Source organism: Amblyomma maculatum, chromosome 7 (assembly GCF_055883805.1).
Source record: "Amblyomma maculatum isolate TAMU_Amacu chromosome 7, ASM5588380v1, whole genome shotgun sequence".
Lineage (NCBI taxonomy): Eukaryota > Metazoa > Arthropoda > Arachnida > Ixodida > Ixodidae > Amblyomma > Amblyomma maculatum.
The window spans coordinates 140364281-140381288 of NC_139350.1; the positions used below are offsets into that span (position 1 = coordinate 140364281).

Here is a 17008-nt window from a genome sequence, read left to right on the forward strand (position 1 = left end):
AGAAAACGGCTCTCAAAGGTTGAGAGAGCAGTAACTTCTTTGTTTCTCGAATTATCATGATGAAATTTTCAGGACAGGCTCATGACATTAACAAATGAAAATTCACCAAGTTTCATAGAATTGTGCATGCTAGTTCTCAAGTTACAGAAGCATATCAGATTGGTTCAAATAGATCCTTTATATTAGGCCTGGAGAAATTGCGAAAGGCACTGGCATTGTGCAATTTGTCATGCTGATTCCTAGATAGGTTTCCCTTTTTCTAAATTTTCTTGCTGAAAAATAGCATAGCACTGGATTTTTTTATTATCAATTAGACCTATGTTGATTAATCAAATTATGACAAATTCCAAACATAATACAGTAAAAGCTTGTTAATTCGAACTTCACGGGACTGGGAAAAAAGTTTTAATTATCCGATGTTCGAATTATCGAATGGCCTCGAAAAAACTGACCAAAACCGTTTGTACTACGGTAAATGTACCGTATTTAGTCACTTAACGAACTCGCTCGCATAATGAACTCACCCAGCCCCGATTTGTGCCTACGAATCTGAAAAAAAAAAATAATAATAAGGCGTCAGTCGTTAGCACGTCCCTCTGTTTCGCGCCTTCACGGTCCACAGCATCTTGGCAGTGCGCCAAGATGCTGCGCAGCGATAATGGCGTGTTTATCTTTTGACTTTAACTCGGGCAGGGGGGAGGAAAGCGAACTTGGCAAAGTGCCAGCGCTTATCCGGTTGTGCAAACCTCCTTTTCAGTACTTTCGCTTTATCATGCTATGAGTGACTTGGGCAGGCGGCGCCGTCTACTGCCACTCCAATCATCGGAGCGAACGGTGCTAAAAGCCCGCGTCATGATCGCGGCTGACTCGCGTGCTCCCGTTGACGACTGATGGGTGGAAGGATGGATGGCTATCGCCAAAAAAAAAAAAGAAGTTTAACCCATAGTGCCCGTCCGAGATCCTAGCCTTTCATGGGCATTGGCTGGGACCACGCTGGCAGTACTTATATCCCTATTCCCAAATTAACAGGGTTGGAATAAATGAGTATTTAGTTTCGAGCTACGGAGGTTGCGCAGAAGAGAGAGCAGGCAGTTGCCGCCGCGGCCATCGTCCCCTCCCTCCAATGTTGCTGGTCATGGCGCCGGTCATGGTGCCACACACTTTTCCATGGTTTTACTTGGTTCCATCTTCTGTCCCCATTTTGGATGTGCGCAGCCTCTAATTATGCCTTCCGATCGCGGAGATGTTTCTTCACTTTTTTTTTTGCCGCTTGATGTTCGAATTAACAGGCTTTTTTATACACAGATCTCTGTGGAGCTTGGCCGGACCAAGTAGTGTAGTTCGAATTATTCGAAAATAGGAATTATCGAGGTTCGAATTAATGAGCTTTCACTGTATTATTAAAGTTTATTCTCCCTCTCTTTATCTGCCCCACCTGTCATCTTGCCGCTGACTCACTCTGACTACATCGATCATTGCCCAGGTCAGCAGTCGTGCAGTGCACTCTGCACAATGATTGCACGCTGCAGACACATCAGCACTGTAGCTGGCAATCGTGCAGTATGTGGTGACCCTGTTTTACAGTGCACGGCTTCCACCACAGAGCATGGCAGCTGTTCTAGGGTGACTGTTTGTCTACTTTCAAGCCAGCAGTTATGCCCATTCCCACCACTGGAACCGGGGTTTATTTAATGATTTGTGATATGCACATGTGTGTCAACATGGTCATCCTCGTGCAGCAGACCTGGGCCCTTAAATCCTTTCTTGTGGGTTTGCAGGTGTGTCCTCAGCAACATTCGACGCCAATCGTACCACGACTTTCCGCTACCAAGCATTCCTGCAAGGCGAGCATAAGGTGGACAGCATATCCTTATGGTTCCGAACACGCTCTAGGGATGGTGGTCTGCTTCATCTGGCTTCTGGTCTGGGCGGTAGTCCTTTCTTCTCGCTGGCACTGGTTGGCGGTCAAGTGGAGGCTCGCTGGCACTTCGGTTTTGGTGAACAGACTGTGCGCTTTGGGACCAATGCTACGCAGGGAGAGTGGCGGGTGAGTTTGACAGTGCTTTGAACTTATGACTGGTTTAAGGTACTCCTTGTTCTCGGGTTTTTTGTCATCCCTGGAAGTTGGAAGGTAGCATTTGCTCTGTGCTCCAGGCAGTGCACTGCTCAGAACACAATAGTGGCATCTCTATCGGGACATGTTCTAATAGAGGCGCCACTATATTGCTGTAATGCTATGCAAATGCCTTCGTGTTGAAAAAAAAAAAACACATAAAAAAAAAGGAATGATCTACGGCATGATCCCAACTGAATCTCCGACTGTGCTGTACATGCAGTGATATTAAATGCATTCCCACTCAGTCCTCATTACAAGAGACACTTAAGGGAACCCAAAAAGGTGTCTCTTGTAACCAAGGCCTCTTGTAACCAAAAATGTGTATGTGTGTATGTGTGACAGTTTAGATTCCCTTATCAAAATTCTGTTCCGTATCAGTGCCTCATTTTGTTCCAATATGTCAGGAACTAAGGAGTGCCTCCTTTTGACTGGGAAGTCAAAATGTCCTTATTGTTTCAGCCACTGTCATCACATTCCTGTGGGACTGAAACAACAGGGGCATCTGACTCCTCAGTAAAGAGGAGGCACTCCTTCTTGGTTCCTGACATATTGCAACAAAACAGGACACTGATATGAAACAGAATTTAATTAAGGGAATCTAAACTGTCGCACATACGAGTTGGTACAAGTCAGCTGCATTGCATGAGTGTACCTGGGTTAATTGTGTCTCTTAAAAATAGTGAAGAAATTACTTTAGGGACCTGGAAAAGTTGTCCTTAGTAGCAGAGTGTCTCTTGTAACCATGTCTCTTGTATGCAATGTTGTTAACATGGCAAACATAGCAAAACCAACCAAACCATTTTCAAGTGTCTCTTATAACGGATTGTCTCTTGTAACCATGTCTCTTGTAACGAGATTTTACTAGCAAGTTGGCCTGCTAAACTGCTAAAGGGTTGCTGCATGCTCATGTAGAGCCTAGCTTGGTTATAACGAAGTTGGGGGGAATTGGAAATCGCTTCACTATATCCGCTATTCCTTTACTGTATCTGTTTGGTAAAAAAGAAGACACAAATATTGGCAAATTGATTTATCGCCACTGAAAGAACTGGTCCAACATTCCTGGAACACATTTCACTAGTGCAGACTTAAGGATTGCGGCCCCTGTAGCATCCATATGCGAACTGAAGTTTGCTTCTGAGCTACGGAGGAGCAGTGGTAGTGTCAACAGCTGCGATGGTCGCTACAAAGGCCACCAACTTGGGAGCAGAACCAGCATCGTTGCAGTCGTTCTCTGTCCTGTCCCTTCTATGACATTACTGGCAATTTCATCAGTTGTGAAGTCCTCTGTGGTAACAAGGTCGTTGGTGGCGAAAACAAACTCCATCTGGCCAAGACCCTGAGGCACAAAGTCCAACCCGCTAGCAGACTCCCTGAGCTGTTCCATGCAGCAGGAGTGGAAGTGCTGCGCCAATTGCGCCATTCTGTGCCAATCTGGCCTGTTGCTCCAAGCAGCGCCAAAATGGCAATTTACACAAAATTGACCATCGCAAGTATACAACGCCATATTTAGCCGATTATTATCGTTGGTTGAGGAACACTGGGTGCTCGCTATACAAAGCACGCAGCCGCATCCACAAGAGTTGGTTCACTCGAGGTGTTTGTTTTAAAGCTGCCATCGCTGCAGCTTTGGTGAAAAGCGGGGGGCACGAGCTTTTCTGAATTGAAATTAATAGCAGCTAATCGACTTCACTGCTTTTGCAGTGGCTGTCATTTGTCTATTTTTCTTTCATGAGCTCGAGAAAAAATCTTTGGAATCATTCCACTCCTAAATAATTCTGCTAAATTGGGACACAGAATAAATTTCCATGCAGTTTTCGGACTAAAGTAAATTCTTTTTATTTTGACCCTCGTTAATTCAGATAATTTGAACTAGGAGCATGGTCCCGGCTGATGCCCGTTTAAAGAGGACACATGTGTGAAAAGCAAGTGCGATTAGCCGCGCTATAATGGCCGATCACAGCTCTTTGCCTGTGTCCAGCAGCGTAGATTATATGTCAACAGCAGGTAGTGCGCGGCAAACGCACCGGTGTCCGGCGACACGTTAAAGTACGACACTCTCCGCCAGCGATCATCGAAATAGGCCTCCGCGAACCTGAAATGCATATAAACATTGTGCCCACGCACATTGTGTGCGCTGTAGCAGGTATGACGACAATCGGAAGTTCACCATTTCCGAAGTAAAGCTCAGTCACATAGTTTTGGATTTGCTTCATGTATTCCACGGCTCTCATTGGGTGCGCGTATCGGAAGCTGCTCGGAGAATCGCAGTTTTTTGTTTTAGGACAGCTTCACTCTGTTCAAACACATAGGCATATGTCCCTCGGGTGCATCCACATTCTGCTTCCAGCTGGTCACCCGCAGTTTCACCGCATTGTGCGCTTCGCCGCAGTGCGTCACCATACGCTCTGCGGGGAAGCATCCTCGAGACGCAAAGGGGCCGGTTTGTGCAGAGGCTTCAATACAACTGAGTATCAGTGCGAAAGGGTCGGGAGGCTTTTACAGTTTTGAAGCAATCCTTCAACTTTTCTGACAGTGTGCATATGCAAAGCAAAGCATTTGACAAAACTGGGAATAACTGTTGTTTATACTTGGGTTTCATTTCAAATGCAGACAGCTCTGTCATGCAGGTAATATTACTGTAGAGCAAACAGTTTTCGGCATTTTTTTTTTTCAATTCCACTTGATAACTCGAACATTTTTTCTGCTCATCTGGAGGCCAAACTAAGTAGAATTTCTTACTTTAGGTGTGCGGAGAAAATGCTCTTAGTTGCATTTAACGCCTTAGGCCTACTTCAAACTGCTCCAAAACGGCCCATAAATTTCTTCAAACATGTTCCGAAATTGGAGTTTTGCTGCTACAAAATAAGTTTTACTGCTCCCGTGCCTGCTCCGAAAGGCTAGAGCATGCTTCCACCCCTGATGCAGGCTGTCATGGTGGTACCACCAACTGTTTCAGCAATGTCAACTGCAGCAGCTTCGTCCTCAACAGGCGCCGCATCTGCGTTTCTGCTTTGCAAGACTTAACATAGCCAAGAAAACAAAGATTTGTTCTGAGAAAAGAAATAACTGAGTCGGGCTCCACTGTCTAAAAATTGTTCATGCAATGTCAGGAGTCACTAGGTGTCAAAGGTAAGAAGTGGAAGAAGGCAAGAAGACCTAATGGTGAAGCGCTTCCTTTGAAGCCCCATAATGCTCCCGCGATTCCTCCCTGGACCCAGAACCGAGAGGACAGAAATTAAGAAACCCAATGGCACAACAGGAGGTTGGGGAGCCAAGTGATACAGTGAAGTAACCTTTCATATTGTGGGAATGCAGATGACTCCGCAAATGCAGCGATCAGCCAAGTTTTGCCGTTATTTTCACACAAACGTTTGCCTGAAAGGTGTAAAAATGTTCTGACTGAAACATTGCTTTTCATTTGGTAAATAACTAATCACTTTGGTGATATGTGTTGTGTGTCACTTTCTGCCTTTTATTTCCTGTTCTGCGCTGGTTTACCTTTCTTTAAGACGCACTTTTATTTACTACAATATAACTGGATCTAAACTGTATTCAAGATGTAAAAATGTGAATGAGAAATCGAACTCCCTTAATTATAACCGCTATGTATTTCGCTGTAAATGGCTTCGCTATAGCCAGGCTAAGCAGTAGTTATGTAAATGGTGACAAACAAATATGTTTGTAAGAAGTGAAAGTAAACAAACCTTTCTGATGAAAATCGAGTGGCTGTGGCACAGCCACAGGAAGTTCTATCACAAAAGTATGTTACACACCATACTGCTGGCCTGTGCACATGGGTGTTTACTTGACACCCAGGCAGATCGGTGGCATTGACGGTGTGAACATAATTTTTGAACTTAAGCTTTACTGGTGAGAATAAAAAAACTACTCTTAAATATTCCTAGCTTTTATAAAATATCTGTCCGCACATTGATTTTTGAAATTTAATTTTGTTGAGCATGAGGAGGGGGCTTGAAGAATTGGATTGGGGCTCAGTGGCATGTGAATTTGACAAATCAGCAGTACTGGATTTGGACTGAGTCAGATCCCAAACGCCTCGATCATTATCAAAAGGGCCCTTGTTGGCTTCATTTGTTTGTAGAGTTTAACGTCCCCAAGCGACTCAGGTTATGAGAGACGCCGCAGTGGGGGGTGCGGGGAATTTCGATGACCTGGAGTTTTTTTAACGTGCACTGACATGGCATAGCACATGGCGCCTTGCTTTCTGCCTCCATTGAAAAGCTGCTGCCGCGGCCGGCATTCCATCCTGCGCCCCCTGGGTCACTAGGCAAGCTCCGTAACAAAGGTGCTCTACGACAGTGGTATTAAATGTAGAAAGCCCAAGGGATGCGCTTTTTAACCATGTAGTGTCAAACTCCCAACTTCAGCAGAGGCAAGGATTCTGGATCCTCTCTCCTTCATTTGATCTGGAACACTGGTGGTGCATACTACCAAGCCTTGTGGCATGGCCTAGAAGTTTTAACTCCTTGGATCCGCAGCTAATGCTCAATATCATTCTATCATTTGTGGGCTTTGTTTTAGTAGATTTTGCATTTTGGCCCGTTTTTAAACAGTATATAGAGCAAGTTGGCAAGAAAATTGCTTGAAACACCAAAGCTTGTAATGTGAACAAAGAATCCACCCAATAAGGAACTTTGCAATGCCAACACTGTCATGGAATGCCAACATACACAAACATCTTCCTTAATGATAAACTTAGTTGGGAATATTAGTGGGACCAAAACTGTTAACGGGGCCACATAACATGGCATAGCTGCCATAGCTGACTGGAACTGCCAACTCGGGTAACGCTGTGAGATGAGAATTGAACCCAGGACCCTTGGATCTAGAGTCATGCTATTTCAGGCCTAGGTGGTCGAAATTTCTGGAGCCCTCCACTACGTCATCTCTCATAGCCTGAATCGCTTTGGGATGTTAAACCCCACGAACCCAACCCATTTCTTGGCCACGCAGGCACATTTATATGGCTTGAATAAAACGAGGCTCTTTATATCTATCAGGTGGTCTTTCACATATATGCGGTGTCTTACAACTGTATGTGTATATGTGAGATAATAAAGGTACAAATTAAGGAATCTGTGATAAAGTGTAGAAAAAGGGGATACGCATGAATGAGGACTTGCAAAGCAGCCCGCATATAGGAGCCATTAATGCAGTAGCATCATACTCTTAAAAGTAGAGCTTACACGTCCCCCAAATTTTTAGTGCCAGCTGTTCAAAGCCTATTTACCTGTGGTTTGAGTTGTGACAGAAAATAGTAGTAGCGGTGGTAGTAGTGAAAAATTTACAGTGCTCTGTAACTATGCACATATGCATGTCATTTTCAAATTCTATACCTCATTACTCTCTATCACGTAATGAAAATACTCCCAGAGCTGTCGCTGAACCATGCTTTACAGAGCAGTAACCGTCCTGCGAGCTTTTTTTCTTTTTTTTTTTTTTTTTCAATGGAAACAAATTATGCATTAGTCACTTTATCTGTGGGAACTGCATTTCATTGTGCAGCTGCTAGTGTTTGAAAAAGAAAAACGTGTCTTTGCTGCAGGAAATGCGGATCAATATCAGCAGCAGTACAATCAATGCTACTCTCTCCCTGGATGATGTAAAGTCGCTCATCAGGATTGATGATGGGAAACTTGGGCTGTCAGATCTCCTGAAAGAGGCCGTGGTGCTTGGTGGTGATCCTGCTGCAGTGTCTGCTACAAATCCCCAGGACATTCCATTTGAAGGCTGCCTTAAGGAAGTACGACTTGGTGGCATTCTTTTGCCATTCTTCACCCCCGACCGTCTCACGGGCTACAGTGACGCTGCCAAGTGGGATCGGTTTGAGCTTCTCGGCCCCAGTGAGCCACTAGCAGATTGCATTCTCTGCCAGCCTGAACAGTGCGCTCACGGAGGCACCTGTCAGGACCCTCGGGGTTCCTACGTCTGCGTCTGCCCCCCAGCCTATGAAGGCGAGCACTGCGAGTTGGATGTCGACGAGTGTGCCGCACGTCCCTGCCTCCAAGGTGCACCCTGTGTCAACCTGGATGGAGGGTTTCGATGCGACTGCCCCGATGGATACACAGGGAAGCGGTGAGTTTTGCTACTGTGAAGTCCCCATCCAAGTATTTACATTCAGAGAAAAATTTGAAATAGTACTTTCATTTAAGTCATAATCATTACTATTACACGATAACTGTGCTTTGACACAAAACGTTAGGTTTATTAGAGCCCCTGTGGCGCAGGATGGTGTAAAAATGGTAGGCCTCAGCTGTGACTGCATAGTGTTCACCAGGGTCTTCTTCCGAGTATCGTCTTTGCATCTCACAGCAATTTTCTTGCAACAGCAGCTGATAGTGAACTTCTTTGATTTTGTACAAGATCATATCAGATACTATGCTGTTGCCATCCATGACTGAGGATTCTATTCCAGCGACATTGAGGAAAACACTGTCCGATTTTTTTTTTCCTTCATGAAATTCAATTTTATTGCTCTTGCATGTGTGACAGAGGAAGACTCATTTATTGCCAAGAAAATTGCATTAGAAACTTTCCTGCCGCGTGATTCACCCCAGTGTGAATCAGGTGTCAAGAAAGCAACTGTGTCGATGTCATAAATAATTATTCATCTACACTGAAAAAGAACTTTGGTATCACAGTTTTGGAATGAGTGACAGTGTAGCTTGCCCTCTGGGATCCTTGCCCAGAAAACTGTCTGTGCACTGCAGTTTACTGGGCAAAATCAACAGGCACTGTTGATATCTGTGTTTAACTTTTTTTGCTCTTTCTAGCTTCACAGAGCAAAGAACTCTCCCATATCCTTCCACTTAACGTGCTCCTGTGCCAGCTGCGTCCATATAATCCCCCCAAAATTCCTAATCTCAAATGTCCATCTAACCTTCTTGTGCCCTGTAACAATCTACCTAAATTAAGGATAACGCAGAGAGCTATGAAGCAGAAAATGATAGGTGTGGCATTATGAGACAGGAAGCATGCAGAGTGGATCAGGAAACAAACTCAGGTTAGTGGCATTCTAGCTGGTCAGTAAGAAGAAATAAGTATGGGCAAAGCATGCAATGCAAGGGCAAGGTAACCGATGGTCACTAAGGGTAACAAATATTGTATTTCCAGCCTTCCACTACGGCGTCTTTCATAGCCTGAGTTAGTTTGAGACGTTAAACACAATAGACAAACCAGTCATAGCTAGCTGAATAATTGAAGGCAGCATTTCAAAAACTATCTATTCTAGAGCATCTGGAAGATTGACTATTTCTGGATGATTGTTTCAATGTAAAGTCACTCACTGATTTTTGACATTGTAATTATGGAAATGATCGGTTCTGATCCCTGATACTTGGTGCTTTTGTGCACCACCTTTGCTCCCCACAGGAATTATGTTCATATAGCAACCTATTCCTCAATTTTCCTGTCACTGGCACATATTCTCCACTGCGTGGTAGCAGTTATTATTTGTGGAAAGTCCTCTAGGCAGAGCCTTTGTGTCAGTTATTTGAACAGAAGTAAGCGGAGGTAAAACAGCTACGCTCATATTTTGGATGAAAGAGACCTGAAATAACTGGAATTTCACTTGTTCATTTTAAATAATTTCAGAGATATCATTACTGAGTGCGCGGTAGAAGTAGGCGGTAGGATAGTTAGAGAGGATACCGGTAAGCTGTCTAAGGAGACGAAAGATTTGATTAAGAAACGGCAGAGTATGAAAGCTTTCAATCCAACAGACCAGATCGAATTGGCCGAGATATCAAAGCTAATCAATAAGCGCAAGGTGGCCGATATAAGGAAGTATAACGTGGAGAAAATTGAGCATGCTGTAAAGAACGGGGGAAGCCTTAAAGCGGTAAAGAAGAAATTGGGCATAGGCAAAAACCAGATGTATGCGATAAGGGACAAGGCGGGCAACGTCATCACTAATATGGACAAGATAGTCAAAGTAGCCGAGGAGTTCTATACAGATCTCTATAGCAGCCAAAGTAGTCAGGACCGTAATGAGATTGGCGGTAGGGAAAAACAGTCAGACGTTCCACCAGTGATGAAGGACGAGGTCAAGAAAGCACTAGAAACTATGAAAAGGGGGAAATCAGCTGGAGAGGATCAGATAACTACAGATTTGCTGAAGGACGGGGGGGATATCGTGCTAGAAAAACTGGCCACCCTGTATACGCAGTGCCTGGTGTCATCGACGGTACCGGAAGCATGGAAGAATGCAAACATTATCCTCATTCACAAGAAAGGGGACTCTAAGGACCTTAAAAATTACAGACCAATCAGCTTACTCTCTGTTACGTATAAGGTATTTACTAAGGTAATCGCTAATTGAATCAGGACAACCTTAGACTGCAATCAAGCAAAGGATCAAGCAGGGTTTCGGAAACGGTACTCTACTATCGATCATATCCATACCATCAATCAGGTGATAGAAAAATGCGCGGAATATAACCAGCCCTTATACATAGCATTCATTGATTACGAAAAAGCATTTGACTCAGTTGAAACCTCGGCGGTGATGCAGGCATTGCGAAATCAGGGGGTAGACGAGCCGTACGTGAAAGTGCTGGAAGATATATATAGTGGCTGCACAGCAACCATAGTTCTGCATAAAGAAAGTAACAAAATTCCCATAAAGAAAGGTGTTAGGCAAGGAGACACAATCTCCCCAGTACTATTCACAGCTTGTTTAGAGGAAGTATTCAGAGACTTGGAATGGGAGCAGTTAGGGATAAGGCTAGATGGAGAATACCTCAGTAATCTGCGATTTGCTGATGACATTGCCTTGCTAAGCAACTCGGGAGATGAACTGCAAATAATGATTGATGACCTAGACAGGAAAAGTAGAAAGGTAGGCTTGAAGATCAATATGCAGAAGACTAAGGTAATGTTCAACAGCCTCGGGAAGGAACAGGAGTTTACATTAGGTAGCGAAATACTGGAAGTAGTAGGCGAATATATCTACTTAGGACAGGTAGTAACCGCAGATCCGGACCATGAAAAGGAAATAACAAGAAGAATAAGATTGGGATGGAGCGCATTTGGCAAGCACTCGCAGATTATGACTAGCAGCTTACCGGTATCGCTCAAGAGGAAAGTATACAACAGTTGCATCTTGCCTGTACTCACCTATGGGGCTGAAACGTGGAGGCTAACCAAGAGAGTTCTACTTAAGTTGAGGACAACCCAGAGGGCTATGGAACGAAAAATGGTAGGGGTAACATTAAGAGATAGAAAGCGTGCAGAGTGGGTCAGAGAAATAACTCAAGTTAACGACATTCTAGTGGAAATTAAGAAGAAGAAATGGACATGGGCAGGACATGTAGTGCGAAGAGAGGATAACCGATGGTCGCTGAGGGTAACAAACTGGATTCCAAGGGAAGGAAAGCGTAGCAGGGGGCGGCAGAAAGTTAGGTGGGCGGATGAGATTAAGAAGTTCGCAGGTGTCAAGTGGATGCAGCTAGCACAGAACCGGGTTAAGTGGAGAGATATGGGAGAGGCCTTCGCCCTGCAGTGGGTATAATCAGGCTGATGATGATGATGATGATGATGAAGTTTCAAAGTATAAGCAGTAGCATGTTTCTAGCGGCAGGGCTAGATTTCAGCTCTAAACATCATTAGAGTGAATTGCAAAAACCAGGATGCATGCTCTCGATGGGCTGCCCACGAATGCACTGTACAGCAAGACGATCAAGCAGCCCATGCCAACGTATTTCTCACACCATGACACATGTTGCTGTAACCCCCTCCAAAACATAACACAATTGTAACGCACCCGAGCACAGCAACAGCATTCAAAGTAAGTCTAACAATTGGAAAAACTCTAGATGGACCGGTAGTGTTGACAAACCGCGTTACCACGAGTGTAACCGATATTAATTCCTTGTTAGCTCCTGGCCCACACGCAGTGAGTGCAATGCACTTCCCACCATAGTATGAATTGGTTTTGCACGCATAGCTCACATAAGGAGTCTGGTCATTGGGTGTACAGTGACAGCACGGCATGCTGAGGTCAAGAGAGGTTTATCATATGCAAGCTTCAGCGGATGCAGTTCTCTTTAGCTCTTATCCATCTGCTTGGCAATAGAAAGCTGAAATAATTTGTTTTAGCATGCAAGTTTTTTACCCGTTCCTGGGCTGGATGTTGGCATTGCAGTCATCGCGTTGTAACTGGCAGGGCAGATGAAAAGCAAAGCCAAAAATGAAAGTATGAGGATAGCAAAAAGAGAGGACAAGCAAAAAGTGAAGGAGTTGGGTATGGCGAGAGGGATCGGTGATGCCACGCTCCACCTGCAGTGGCTGCTGCCAAATCCACCACCTGCCGCGGAAGCAGATACCATTCATTCGGCACCGCGTTTTCCATCTGCTATTGCCTTTGGATGAAATACCTCAACAGTGGCACTCAGATTTTGCATTACCAATTACTGTGATTGTCTAGTTGTTTTAAAGCGCAGCTCTTGGGTGCCTGTCCTTCAGTTGGGTGCCGGCTTTGTCCTCTGTGGCGAAATTTCATCAGGTCTTAACGAGCAGCACGGCAAAGAATGAAAGTACCTTTGATAGCAAGGAGAGTGCAAGGGGAAAAGCATAGAAGGACGGTACAGGGGGAAAGCATAGAAGGACGGTACAGGGGGACATAGGAAATAATAACTGCCAAGACATTTAAAGGGACACAGAAAATGCCTATCTAATGATTGCACTGTGTAGAGAAAATCTCACCGAGTGTGCATGCCAAGTACAAATCCTAAATGAGCTGATTATTTGCAAATTATTTTTTAAACCTTTCTGCATCTTGCGGCAACCATTGGCACTGGTCTTTCGAACATCTTAAGGCACGTGTGACGCCACTGGAAATGGGCTGTCATTTGCTCGCCAAAGGGGTGCATGGCAGGCAGAAGATGGTGGTGCATCTGGCTCTCTTTCCTCTCACTCCTCTGCTGTCAAGCCGTTGGGGAGGAGCAGAAGCCAAAAAAAGAAGAAATGCGCATCTGAGCCAGATTGGCTTCGTGACACATTTGTGGGTAGACTACAGCGCCAGTCTCTCTGTTCTTTCTTTCTTTGCTCTCTTGGTTCTGTGTATGAGTTGGGAATGAAAATTTGGAGGCTGTTTTTAATTGCTGATATCTCTGGTGCTACATATGCTAGATTGAAAATTTTTGCCAGAGGACGATGTTGATTCCGTGTCTATCAGTACCACCAGCTTTCTCTATTCTTAGAGGATACCCTTTCGGTGGGCTTTTATATGGGCTAGTTTGTTACTGGGTTCGGATGTTGTACCTAGTGCACAAAACATACACACATACAGGAGAGACAACAGGACACACAACGCGCATTTTTTTTGTGTGTGCTAGGCACCATATGTATCTGTGAGGAGGAAAACAGAACAGGAATGTATGGGGAAAGTGGACGAAAGTGATGCAGCAAAGAAGGAGAAGGAGGGTACTGCAGTAGTTTCTGCGTCTGAGGTGGCAGCTGCTGTGAAAAGTACTGCCCAAGCCAGATACAGAGCTGCCTTTTGGCACTGCAAGTCAGTCTGCAGTTGCCTGTGGTTCAAAAACTGCCAGCGACTGCACTCAAGAATCGCATTACCAAAAAGTGCAATTGTGCAATTGTGAAAAGTGCAACTTTTCTCCTGCACTTTTCTTACCTAAGGCAGTTATGTATATTGATCTTTTCTTTACACCATAGCAGTTTTAAACACATGAAGGAATGAATGTCTGATGTGTTGTTTTTGCATGCTACAGGGTGGCACTTTTGTGTTAATTCGTGGAATTGGGAATAACTGACTTCCATTGTCATTGAGTAAAGAGTTAAGGTCTGTGCAGTATTTTGGTATTGCATGCATTGTGATAAATGCTATGACACACAGAAATGACACTGTAGAAAGGTGGTTGTCATAAAAAGTAGAAAAGGTGTGACAACTGAAAAATGTGAATCAGAAGTAGACTTTGACTATTAAACTTATCCAAACATAACAGGTTTTCATTTTAATGATATGCAAGCCATGCAGACATTAATTTCTACGTGAAATTCACGTAACCCAGTAAATGATGTAATTCATTTCTTGTTGTTCAGGTTTCAACAGTCAAATTGACATTATGTTGCCTTCCGATTATGTCAAGCATGAAAAGGATCACAATGTTACAGCTACTTGTCCATTTTTTTGTCATTTCAGCTGTTGGGGATGGCTGGCTAATGAGCACAATTGAATCGAAATGACAAAACAACGATCAATCATATTGGAGATTTTACGCCTTTCATGACTTCTGCTAAAGTTTGGTAATCAAGCTATCATTGTCAGTTTTAAATCTTAGCAGCATGAGGGAAGAAGTTAAATAAGTTATTTACTGCTTATGGCCATATTCCAGGTAATCAATGCTATATACTAGTCTTATGCACAATTCCAAAAAAAATAAAAAATTGCTGGCTTGTATTCCTTTAAGAATGTGCTATTTTTATCGCGTGGTTCACTTTATGTTAAGGCTGTTATGTATTTATTTTCATCTTTAGACATAGGTTGACTAGGGTGCAGTTGATTGAAAGTGGTCTTTGCAGGTGCGAGGAGCGCATCTGGTATTGCAGCCTACGGCCGTGCCAAAATGGAGCCACCTGTGAGGATGGGGAGCCAGGCCACTTCAGCTGCTTCTGCACCGAAGATTTTGAAGGCCAGAACTGCACCGACAGGGTGAGCTGACCTTCTTCCCGGCCAATGCTCAGCTGTGATAGATTTCGCCACATTGACTCTGTTTTTCTTTGCGGCCGCTGATACAGTAGAAGCCTTTTATAGTAAAGTCACTGGGACCAGCAAAAATCTTCACTATATCAGGGTCTTTACTATATCGGTTGTTGGTGATGACATGGTCCTGAAAATGCTGTCTGGTAATTAAATAGGCACTTACTGAACACATCTTGTTGCTTAATGAAAAAAGCACTCTGAAATACCTTCCATCTCTCCCTTATCTCTTCGTGCAATTTTTTTCAGTTATAAAAATTTTTTACATCTTGTGGAAGTGCCTCTTATGCATGAGGACAGCATAGCTACAAATACAACCAAGCATGATTTAACGTGAAAACCGAAGCCTTGCATGAACACGGTGTCACTTGTTGCTGTTTCTGTCTATTAAAAGACAATAAATGATGAATGCGCGTGGCAGTCAAGTGCTGCAAGACCGCACATGCTGCACCTCAACTTCTTGCCCCCGCTGCCTCATGCTTCGTGCTGCACAGTGCTGTGAATGTCTACCCAATTCTTCCCCTTCTCTTTTTCTTGCTGCACTTTTACTATCCTTTACTTTCTGAACGGACCGCACCACCTCCTTTCCATTTTTTTTAGACAGCTTTGCTTTTTTTTCTACGCACTGCATGCTTTCCCTCACAGCTCCAAGGCCTCCATAGCAGGCTTCTCCTGAATGCTGATACGCCTGGTGGTAAAGCCACCTAAAAGAACACTGGGTGTTATTTTTCTGTTTTCAAATATAAAAAAATCTTTTCTTCACAATTCTAGGCAGTGCGCAGGCGGCGATTTCATATCGTGAGAGTCGTCGCCGCGACCAGATGCACTTCACTATAACTGATTTTTGCCAAAAACGCCTTTACTATAAAGGGGGAAAGATGTACAGTTGTCTATGGAATATGAACTGGGACTTCAGTTTTACTTTACTATATCAGAGTTTTTACTATATCAGAGTTTTTACTATATCAGAGTTTACTATAGCGGGGTTCTACTTTATTCACTGATTCCTGCTGCATGGGAAAAGGAGTGAGAGAAAAGGAAGTGGAACGCCACGATGAATGCTTTGGCCAGCTTTCCTAGCAATCTGGAAAACCTGGAATTGGCCGGGGAGTTTTGTGCACCAGAAGAAATCTGGGAATTTTAAGAAATATCACCACTGAAAAGCTGGCCAAGTTAGGTAAGAGGGCCTGATGGTCTGCACTGAATTGCAGCAATACAAAAAGTGCCTGGCACGTGGTACTTGCACATTAGACATGGTATCTTGTCACTTTGTGTACGCACATGCTGTCTTCTTCTTGTTGATGAAGTGAGCCGTGCTAAAAGGAAAAGCTGCTGCCCAGATCACTGCACTGATCCAAGTTCAGTGAAAAAGCATTTGTGAGCCTGTTTGCAGCTGGGATGTAGAGTATAGCTAAGCCAGTATCCGAAGGCTGCTCATCAAGGACACTGAATTTGAGGGTCATTCCATAGTTCGAGCTTTGCCTTCAAGTATCTGCAAAGAACCATGGAAGGGATGGTTTTTCCAGAAGTCTGGTTTGTCCTGCAGCTGAAGCTACCCCTGTTCATTCGTTTTGTGAATAAGGACCTTGATTGATCAGTCGTGTGCCACATCATGTGTTCTCAATATCAAGTTGGGCATCACATCACTGACATCACTCGTTCTGTTTTTTGAGGGCGTCATGCCTGTGTGACAGGCTGTCACTTTCCCATGTATGCAGAGTCCTTGTTTAGTTACTTCGCACTCCATTTCTGACCCTGCTCCCTTTTCCTCTTGCCCCTTTTGAAGTCTACATTTTACTGTGCACATGTGTGAACACGACTAGCTTTAATTGCAAAGGGAAGTTTGCTGCATTGTACTGCTCAATTTGCTGTTGTGCGTAATGCTGCAGTGAGACTCTGCTTCATGTGCGGCTTCGTGGCAGTTAATATTTAAGCTAACCTTACTATGCCTTATTTTTATATGCGAGCAGGTTTGTGAAGTGTTCGGTGCTAACCCTTCACTTACTGTGTTTGATAAGTTGTTCATCTTTTAGTGTAGTTTATGTGAGTAGAGCCACAAAAAATAAAAGCTCATGGTAAAAAGCTCACTTCATCAAGAGCTGTTGGCTTTTTATCATCAGCTTGGCATAAGCATTGCATTATTGAGGATCGTA

The 17008-nt window shown here is 43.9% G+C and overlaps 1 protein-coding gene across 1 annotated transcript in view; it reads left to right on the forward strand.

The window, feature by feature from the left end:
• LOC146184876 (protein crumbs-like) overlaps positions 1 to 17008 on the forward strand; it is a 267601-nt gene that overhangs the window by 224386 nt on the left and 26207 nt on the right. Inside the window, exons 21-23 of the mRNA XM_084609522.1 lie at positions 1779 to 2047; positions 7683 to 8212; positions 14678 to 14807. Of these exons, the coding sequence (XP_084465648.1) occupies positions 1779 to 2047; positions 7683 to 8212; positions 14678 to 14807 (929 nt within the window). The remainder of the gene's footprint in view (positions 1 to 1778; positions 2048 to 7682; positions 8213 to 14677; positions 14808 to 17008) is intronic.